The sequence below is a fragment of the Seriola aureovittata genome, chromosome 14 (genome assembly GCF_021018895.1).
Source record: "Seriola aureovittata isolate HTS-2021-v1 ecotype China chromosome 14, ASM2101889v1, whole genome shotgun sequence".
Lineage (NCBI taxonomy): Eukaryota > Metazoa > Chordata > Actinopteri > Carangiformes > Carangidae > Seriola > Seriola aureovittata.
Genome location: NC_079377.1, coordinates 4,746,908 through 4,757,160, shown reverse-complemented (window position 1 = coordinate 4,757,160; position 10,253 = coordinate 4,746,908). Strand labels below are relative to the sequence as shown.

Here is a 10,253-nt window from a genome sequence, read left to right as displayed (position 1 = left end):
AGTCTGACTCTGTATTTCACCAAGGACGTGGAAAAGCAAACTTGTTGTTTTCCTTCCCATTAGATTATGCCTGGAACGGTGCCACACATGACTTCACTGGCACTATTTAGTCTTCAGTTTTAATATTGTATTTGTAAAAAGGGAGAAAGGGAGCGTGGAGGGAGCCGTATCAGTAATCATCTACTGTGGTTTTATCTGAATTTGTCACGCACTCCAAAAGTTGTCTGGCTGGCTGGCTGCAAGCCTCTCGCTGATCAAGAACAGGATGTTCTGGCAGGGTGAGATAAAACGCTGTGCAGGGAAAGGGATCTCCCAAACACTTCCCTTTTGTTCCCACCTGACCTGGAAACATGCCAGGAGTTTGTTGCATTTTTTTTTTTTTTTTTTTTAGGAGTGCATGGTGAGACAGTATGAAACGCTGTGTTAATCAGCTCTGCCCGATCGGCATTAGATACGGAGGCACATTGGTGCCAAATCTTCAGGCGTGTACAGACTGAGATTTCAGCAGGTTCATTGCAGCCACACTGAGCAACATGGATCTAATAAACTTGGTTACGACATTAATTTGATATAGGAGACAGACAATGATGACACTAACTGAATCGTATCCTATGACGCCAGTTAATGTGCAAGAATAAAAATGTAACCCATCTGTGCCGCTTTAATGGTAAACAATGGTGCTTAGCAACGCGTTGATGGAGTGCGTCGTTTCAGGCTGCGTTCCGATTGGTTGGTTAGTAGATGTCAGTCATAGCAGCAGTCACGTTGTCTGTCAGAATTTTATCCCAGGCTATCTTAAGTTGCGTCACCGTGACAACAGCCATCTTTGAACCACCCTGACAGTGCGACACAGGACCAACGTTTTGGAGCCACGACCAAAGATATCACCACGTTTCTGTCACGTTGGTCACCGTTCATCTAGGATGACCCAAAACCACACAGTGATTACCTGCCTTTAACCGGCATGTATTTATGGTAGCTAACTGTTTATGCCTCCAAACATTCATATGGAATCAAGAATGAGCTGATGAGAACTTGGTGGTCGAAGGTCAAAGGTCAAGGTCGCACACAAAACACATATTTGGCCATAAGTCAAGAATTCATACGCTAATTATGCGAAAATACACTTAATACCTTTTATTAAATTCCTTCAAAGTCTTCACTACATTTATTATAGGAGTCTGGACAGACATGGATATAAACTACAGCCACAAGGTGGTAATTCTTGTTAAAAATGTAATTTTTCTTTATATTAAATCCTACTTTCTCTGCTTATGCTTATTAGTTTTAATGTGAATGTTTTTCACCTTTAGCCAGGTTTACACAGAGGAAACTGCATCAGTTGAAAACCAGAATAGTTAAAGTGTCTGTTTATTATATGGAACAATATTTAAAACAACTTCCAGGCAAGCAGGTTGAAGAAATACTCAGCAGAGCAACATCACAGCTGCAGTAATGTGTAGTCAAAAGCTTAAAGTACTGTGAAGCTAGAGAGATGTTTCACCTGTCCAAGTTGTATAGTTGTATAAAATCAAATAAAAAAAGCATTTGAGGTAAAAATTATTGTACTGTTTGGATTTGAGGTATGTCTTGACCCCCTATCATGATGACTGTACTACACTGACTGTCATGGCTTAGGTAGAGAGACCCATGCCCCCCCCCCCCCCACCACCACTACCACGCAAGATGTAATTCCAACAGTGGGTTCAGTCCTATGTGATTCCCATTCAAACGTACAAAACCAGATTGTGGAAGGATAGTATCACTAGGTTTACTGAAGAAAGGGAAACTGCTTTTTCACTGCTTTCCATGTCAGTTCAGCTCATTCATTATGATTATGCTTTCCCTCCTAGAAGATCGTCCTGGGCTGTCATGTTTTTTAAGGTCTTTTGGGTTGTATATAGAAAGTGATAGGTTCACTGGACTTCATCAGTCGATATATCAGGATCTACCAACAGTCAAATTTATTACATTTATCAGGGTGTATCATCTCAGTTTTAAGGGGCACCTGAGAAATAGAGATAACGTGTTCTAAGTCTGTTAAGACTTCTTTAAAGTCACTTATTATTTCCAAGATTTAAACATATTTAGGTAGCAGGTCAACAAATACTCAAATCCAAAACTTTACAGTCAGTGCATTAGTCTCCCATGCTGAGACAGCAATTAGAAGCAATTAGATGAGTCTACAAAAAAGAAGAAAAAAAAAAAAGAGACTACCCCAAGTGTCCCAAATACATGAATATTTCTGTAAATAGAATAACATGAGTAGTTTGGTTACTGGCATCTTGAGCATGGAAATTACATGATGGATTAAAAAAAAAAAAAGAAAAAAAAAAGGTTTTCCATAGAGCAGCATCCTACAACATTCAAACTGTAACAACACCTCTGTGAGTGACAAAGAAAATAAAATAACACTGATCTAATATTCATCTTTTCATAGGACAGCAGTTCACAGACACAGACAGTACTTGCAGCAGGTGTGGTGTACCCTTTACACTCCTTTGCCTTGTCCTTTCAAACAGCATCTACAGCAGGTTTGAGAATATATTAATGACATGACTTTAAAAAGCTTTCTAGTTAAAGGGCCTTATTCCTGAGTAACTACACATTCACACTATATATCACAAACTAGACGTTAGTACTGAACGGTTTGTTAATAGACATCAGGCTTAAGGGCTGAAGTACTCCATGAGCTTATTCACTGACCTTAAATGATACATTGCTTTTGTCACATAAAAATCTTGTAACTCCAGTTTTTTACTTACTGTATGTACTTACTGTACTATATCACATATTGTTTTTGTTTTGTAGAGTTTGCTATGGCATTAAAAAGGTGTTTGGAACCTTTATTAGGAAAAAATTAAATTAAATTAAATTAAATGGTGGGATTGTAAGGGATTGTTGAAAAGCTGACATTTTGGAGATACTTTTTTTTTTTTTTTTTAACACATTTGACAGAGCATGACAACACTATGATGTCCCTACTGAAGGGCAATCACACTAAAGTCACAGGGTTGTGTTACAGCAGCAGCGGCGGCTATGACTCCTGTAACAGCAGTGTTGCCTGTACTGAGGTCTGGTTGAGGCTGTTTGCTGGTGATGTGCAGCTGACTGCAGTCCTCCCCCTCCATGAATCAAAAGAAGATGCTAATTGCTGAGTGGTTTGTCAGGTAGTGTTTGATGTTCAAAGAGATTCATCCCAGGTGACCTGCTGGTCGTGTGTGTGTGTGAGACGCACAGCACCGCGCCGCGTCTCCTGAGAAACAGACGCCTGTCTGTTTCCGTCTGGCACCATAATACTTGGAAATAAGTCAGATATCAGTCATTCTCTGTCATGTTACGCATTTAAAACAATATGTAAAGGGTGAATTCAGCCTGAGATTGCAGCTTATAAATATAGTTTTCAGCCCACAAACATGAGCTATGGTTCATAAGTCTTTTGTGTTTCAGCCTTCATTTTTTCTGTCTTTTTTGTTGTTGTTGTTATTGTAGCTTTTATTGTATTCAGTCTGAGGAGGGCTCACCCTTCACCCCCTCACCAACGTCCTGCCTGGTAGCTCCATCCAGCAGCCTCGGATGTTCACGCAGAGACACCGCTATGGAGAAGGGGTGAGGTTTTAAAGTCAGACCGTAGTTGTAGTCCAGTGTGGGCGGCCTGGCCGGTTCTGCGGTTATGTGGCACTGGTGGGCGATGACGGCGGTGAAAAGGAACAGCTGCAGCTTGGACAGCTCCTCGCCGATGCAGCGCCGCTTGCCCAGGGAGAAGATGAGCACGCTGCTGGTCAGGTCCTTGTTCAGCGCCCCGTCCTCCTCCAGGAAGCGCTGGGGGTCAAAGGTCTCCGGGTGGGACCATATGGCCGGGTCGTGGTTGATGGACCACTGGCTGATGAAGACGACCGTGTTCTTTGGTATGGTGTAGCCCATGATGGAGGTGTCCACGGTGGTGGAGTGGGGGATGGTGAGAGGGACGAAGCTGGTGAAGCGCATCACCTCGTAGATGAAGGCCATGAAGTAAGGGAGCTGCGGCTGGTCCTCCATGGAGGGGAGGCGGCTGCGGTCCACCACCTTGTCCACCTCCTGCTGGAGACGTACCTGCATCTCAGGATACCTACGGGTGACAGGTGAGCATGTTTAAGGTGAGGATGATGGAAGTTCCATTTATCTCTTCTTCATATCAGCTAATGAAGGTGTAAGTGAGCATGCATGTACAGATATTTAGAGAACATGCACCGTGTCATTTGATCTGAGGACCAAATTTAATGTCCCTTCATCTGCCAACTTTCTGCAGGGGTAGAATCCCTATCTCTTCCTTTAAAACCTCCGGGTGTTGTGTTACAGCTGCCTGCTTATTTGTTTAATCCCAGGCACTGATGAGATTAAACAATCAAGCAAGATTAGAAAATGAACTCCTGTCAAATCTGGCAAAGATCCTGCTACTTGTGTGGTGGACACGCTGACTGAGCACTTGATTCCCTACCACTGGTGTGCAGTTTCACCTCTTTACATTTTGCTGCCTCTGTGCCTCAGCTCCTCCACTACACTGTTACATAACAAATGCTGCTGAACTTCCTCAAGTCTGGACAGCTTCAGCAGCAGGATGAGGGCTCACTCTGATTTATTATCTTGTGTTATTTCCCATGATAATCTATATAGGCTATTATTTATGCTTGTAAAAGGCCAGGACATTAAAATGAGAGGAAAAACTGCTTACTTGACAAGTATGAGGATGATCCACTGCACTGCAGTTGACAGTGTGTCTTGACTTGCTCCAAATATATCCCCAACAGTGGGGGGCACGTAGTCCTTCCCTAGTGGGAGTCCTGTTTTGTCTCTTAGCTGGTCCAGCGCCACTATAAAGGCGTCTGTCATGTCCCTGATGGTGCTGGACTGGATTGTTTTTCTGTGCTGAACGACCTTATCTCGGATGAAAATGCCAAACTCCAGGTTGAGCTTCTTGAAGTTGTCAAATATAGTTTTGATGGGGTTGGGGAAGTACTGGAGCCAGGGCATCACGTCCACGATGCTCCCTGCCCCCACTGTCTCGGTGAACTGGTCGTTTCTGCCCACCACCTGCCTAAACTCCTCGTCCTCATAGGAGTACCTCTTCCCAAAGCACACCGCGCTCATGATGTTCGCCGTGGACACCACGAGATACGTCATGGGCGGGAAATACCGGTGCTCCTTGGTTTTCCCCACAAACAGCTGCAGCAGCTCCTTGATCTCGCTCAGGACGTGATGCTCGAATGTCTTTTTAGTGTGCGGGTTCCCGGTGGAGAACATCCTTACCGTGGACTGGGCCACTTTGCGGTGCAGCTTCCACCAGTCGGTGATGGTGCCAAACGCGAGGCTGTCCCCGTTGGAGACGTACTGGAAGGAGGTGAAGTCCGGTCTGCCGGCAAAATCCGGTCCCTGCTTTATCAAAGCCTGTTTGATGGAGTCCCCGTTCAGCACCACCACGGCCCGGCAGCCCAGTCTGATCTGGAAGACGTTGCCGTATTTCTTCGCCATGCGCGCAAAATACAAGTGCGGCGCCTTGCCCAGTTGCGCAGCGTTCCCGATGACCGGCCAGGCGAGAGGACCGGGCGGGCCGGGGAGCGACCGCTGCCGGAGCCACCGCCACAGGTGGAGGGAGAACAACAGAGTCACACATGCCAGCAACAGAGCTCTAGGAGTCGCTGGGTGAATCTCCTGCAGTGCCACATTCATGATGGAGATCCTGCAGGAGGAATGTGACAATAATATTTATATTAAACGCACATATTATTAAAGGTTGCAAATATAAACAAGTACAGGGTGTTCATTAAAAAAAAATCAGGGGGTGATTAATTACCTAGCCATGTCCTTGTTTCATCGAAAAAAATCACAGCCTTTATTTACCCGAAATATTTAATGCTGCTGATTTTGTGTCGAAAAAAACAAAAAAACAAAAACAAAACTTCAAATCCACCTCAAATATGTATGAACTGAATCCATAGGCTACATTTCAACTGTGAGAAACATCTGGTTATTAGTTTCAACTATCTTCCCTGAGCAACAGATCCTCCATCCAGAAAACCAGTCAGACACACACAGAGAGCAGCCTGTTGTGCATCCACAGACAGCGTGTGAAAGCAGTGTGTGTGTGTGTGTGTGTGTGTGTGTGTGTGTGTGTGTGTGTGTGTGTGTGTGTGTGTGTGTGTGTGTGTGTGTGTGTATATGCGTATGGGTGTGTGTGTGTGTGTGTGTGTGTGTGTGTGTGTGTGAGCTCCCTGCTCTCTGTCAGCAGCATGCATGCTTTGAAGCCCCACAGCGGCGCGTCAAGTCATTTATCCCCAAAGAGCGCAGCATCACGGCCCGTCAGCGCCTGTATATGCCCGAGCCTTGTTACAGTGGGCAGGTTTGTTGCAAAGGGTGTCACCCCACACTCCCACCACCAACTCCTCCTCCACCCACCTCTCTCTCCCACTGCCTCCCTCCCTCCCTCACCTACCCACAGGCAACAGGCGCTATTGTAAAGGCAGCGTTTCAACTCTAGTTGTGAAAAGCTGAGGAAAGTAGCTTAGTTAACAAAGTCACTATTATTATTATCATTATTTATTTATTTATTTATTTTCATGCGGTGGAGATGTAGGCTTATTAGTAGAATTATCAGAATAAGCTACTTACACATGTGCATGCTGTTAAAATGTTAGAATATAATACGACTAATATTAATAATAGGTGAATAATATATTATATCATATATTATAATATACAATATTATTATTATTATTTTATTGTTATTATTATTATTATTATTATTATTATTATTATTATTTTATTGTTATTATTATAGGCTATATAGCCTAGTTCTTATACCCTATACTATCAGTTTGAATATTTGTGTCATTATTTTTATGGCTTCCTCATCAAGGCTCGGAGTCAAAGCGCTGGTAAGAACGTGCGTGCCCGCATGAGGGGAGGTAATACCCGACAGTTCAAAGTTTTTAACATAAATTACACAGCTCAGATCCAATGTAAACATCCATTTATAATTGCTGCTCTGACGCAGGTGTGACGTCTTATGTTACCATTTAGAAAACAAGCTATAGCTGCTCTATTAAGCTGCGGATTTAAAAGCTTTGTTCTCCTTCTCTCTTTAAGGATGTGCTGTATAGTGTGTCCAGATGAATGCTGATCAACGTGTGTGCAACTTTTAAAACAGCACATCTAAACATTACACGCACGGCAGTGATGCTCATGCGTGATAAATATAGAAACACTGGCCTCGCCATTGATCAAGTATACAAAGGCTTTTTTTTTGGTTGTGTTACAAATTACAAACCGGAATCTGAACTCCTTCCACCTCCAGAAATGATTCTCTATTTTTTTTTTTTTTTTGAAGTGAGAACAGAGGTCTGTAACTATAAAGTTGCTTTTTGTGCAACTGTTTGCTGTATTTCCTCTGATGCCACAGTCTGAAGTTGTTTTAACAGAAGTGAGGTTGCGCTTTCCCATGAAGCCACCAGGAGGAGGCGAGCCCCGTGCTGTAGCCAACCTCATTAATCCCCCCTAATTAACAAACATCGGATCTGTCGTGCAGGACTCATTATAGACCTCTGTATTTCCCTTTAATGCTGCTGAACACTGGATATGGAGTGTGGAAACGCGCCACCACAGATTGATCAAGGTTGATTGATAATCAGCTGTTAATCACGTGTTTATATATTTATTTGTTTTTTATTTAATAAATAATCGATGTTGTCCCTCTCTGCTCTGCCGGATGAGCCGAGCCTCACTGCCAGAATCGGAGCCTCACCCTCGCTTTTTCCTTTTTTATTTCTTATCCGAGTGTTTGGATGTGCGTTTTATTCAGTCTGCAGATGATATGTGGGTCTCCGTCCTCTGCTCGGCCCCCCCTGCTCAGATCAGGTCGGGTCAGGTCGGGTCTGGTCTGGTTGTGATGTGATTCGGTGATCCAGCTTCAGCACCGCGGACAGCGGCTCAGATAAACCCGGTGCTGATGCCCTCTGACCCTTAACTGCTCCTCTGAGCTGCTCCTTTTACTTTTAACACAAACTCCCGCCACATTTAATTTGATACCACTCTTTTTTTTCTTTTTCTTCTTTTTGGCTAAAAAAAAAGTAATTAAAAAAAAAAGTCCGATTTACTAACTTGTGTTTCATGGGTAGACCCTAAGCAGAGGAAGATAATCAGAAACACTGAGGCATTGAATAAAAAAAATAATATATTTAAATATAATACTATATTGTAGTATCCTACTTAATTCAGCACATAAAATGCTGGCCTTACTGTACTTAATATATTAACCATAGGCTTTATGTGTACCCATAGTCTTCAAATCATGTTTTGAAACAGATGATAATGAGATTGCTGCAGTGCAGCTGGTCTGCAAAGTACAATATGAAAAATATATATATGTTTAATTTAAGGTTCATGCTTTTTAAGTATATGTTAAACCCTCCTGTGACCTTATAGCTTCATTATCAATAAAGTAGCTAAGCATTTAAAACAGTACCATATTTGGCCTTTATAGTTTTTCTTGATAGGAGAAGATTATTTATGATGCATTTAAATCTAAAAAATCTAAATAGAACTATATTAATACAAATGTTTAATTCCAATATTTTCAGTGAATTGTATTCCCTGTTGAAATTCTGAGACTAAATATATTTTGGCAAAGTAAATGAAAAACACAAAAACTTACTGAATCATGGCTCTCTGACAGTCCTCCCCTGGACGAACCTCTGACAAGGTGATCCTGTGTGATCTTGCATTATTCCAGCAGGGAATGGATCCATGAGGGTGGAGACAAGCTGGTGAATGAACAACTGGTCCCAGCCTCCTTTACTGGCAGCACCCAGTTATTAGACCAAACCCCAGCACGTCCCTCTGCCTTTTAAAAAAAAAGCAAATCCTCTCATCTGGTCTAATAAATGTAATTTTGCAGACACGTTACTATCTAAATTATTATTATCTTCAGCTGATAATACACGAAGTGATGGGAATTGGCAAATATAATATGCATGTTTTTTGTTTTCTTTTTTCTTTTTAACTAGCCACAGTGTGTGTGTGTGTGTGTGTGTGTGTGTGTGTGTGTGTGTGTGTGTGTGTGTGTGTGTGTGTGTGTGACTAGTGAACCTGAACATCCTGTTTGAATGGCAATAATGAATTCAGCTTCACAGTTTAATCCATAAAAAATAAAACCAACCTCCATTCTATTATCCCGATATTAATCAATATCCCAAGACCTTCATTTTTTCATTTATTGGAAAAAAATAAAATAAAATCAGAGATAAAATTAAAAGGAAATAATTAAAATAAATTCATTAAAATAAAAGTAATTTTTTCCGAGATCTGTCCAATAAAATTCAGATATTCACATTAACATTAACAATAACATTTTTCCACCATTGTCAACTGTTTAGTTTGAGATAAACCATTAGACCACTGTTCTAAGGGTTTTTTAGTGGGTCCACATATATTTGCATGAGGATGCACATATTTGAAATTTATCTTTATCTTTATCTTATTTTTACCATTTATAGATATCAGTGCAGTTTCATGCATAGACTCAATCACACTAAGCCCAGTCTCTGCTAAATATAGCCCTTAAACCCCACATTTGTTTGTGTTTGGATGTCGAGCCTTTGAGGTAATCCCCCTCAAAGGTGCAGTGAGGTGAGTTTACCTATAGAACAACCTGTAGGGTAAATGGGCCCACACAGTGGCCTCTGCCTTGGGCCCCCAAAGCTCCTCACTGCACAGTTTCAACACCAGTTTCCCTTCCTGCTTGACTGACAGCTCAATTGCTCATCGCGTGTGAGTGAGCATGGAGGTCAGGGAGGAGCTCAGGAAGGTGTGTACAGGTGATGATTTGCTCACACAGTAAAGGTACAGTTACATTGCAGAGTTCCAGCCTGGCAGGGCAGTGATCACATCTGATTCTAACAGCATTTCTCACATTCAGAGCATAGTTTTGTACAGAAAAAAATCAGAGTAAGCTGTATCAAGAAGTTATGTCACCTGCAAACAGGAATGACACACGAAAAGGGCCATTGCTTTGATTTATGGAATTAGTGGAAGCATGCACAGGACCTCGGAAGAACTGCACGCCGTCCACAGCACTTACAGGGCTTATCTTTCTCTTTGAATCAATGCTGTGAACTTCTGGGGAAAACAGAGCAATGGAGGGAACTGCCCAAGGCTATTCTAAAGGTGCAGAGCAGTCACGCACATGTGCTTCATCATAGGGGTGACAACTGAGGGGAAAG

General features: G+C 42.3%; 1 protein-coding gene across 2 annotated transcripts; it reads right to left on the bottom strand.

Moving 5' to 3' along the window:
• Positions 1-1,117: 1,117 nt before the first annotated feature.
• On the bottom strand, positions 1,118-8,753 carry LOC130181359 (cytochrome P450 1B1). 2 transcript variants are annotated; one of them, XM_056395519.1, is made up of 3 exons: positions 8,687-8,753; positions 4,712-5,716; positions 1,118-4,108 (listed from the first exon to the last, which is right to left on the bottom strand). In XM_056395519.1, the coding sequence occupies exons 1-3, from the start codon at positions 8,692-8,694 to the stop codon at positions 3,505-3,507; spliced, it is 1,617 nt and encodes a 538-aa protein (XP_056251494.1). In that variant the 5' UTR covers positions 8,695-8,753; the 3' UTR covers positions 1,118-3,504. The 2 variants fall into 2 exon arrangements, with proteins under 2 accessions (XP_056251494.1, XP_056251493.1); XM_056395518.1 differs by lacking the exon at positions 8,687-8,753 and adding an exon at positions 5,831-6,353.
• Positions 8,754-10,253: the final 1,500 nt, after the last annotated feature.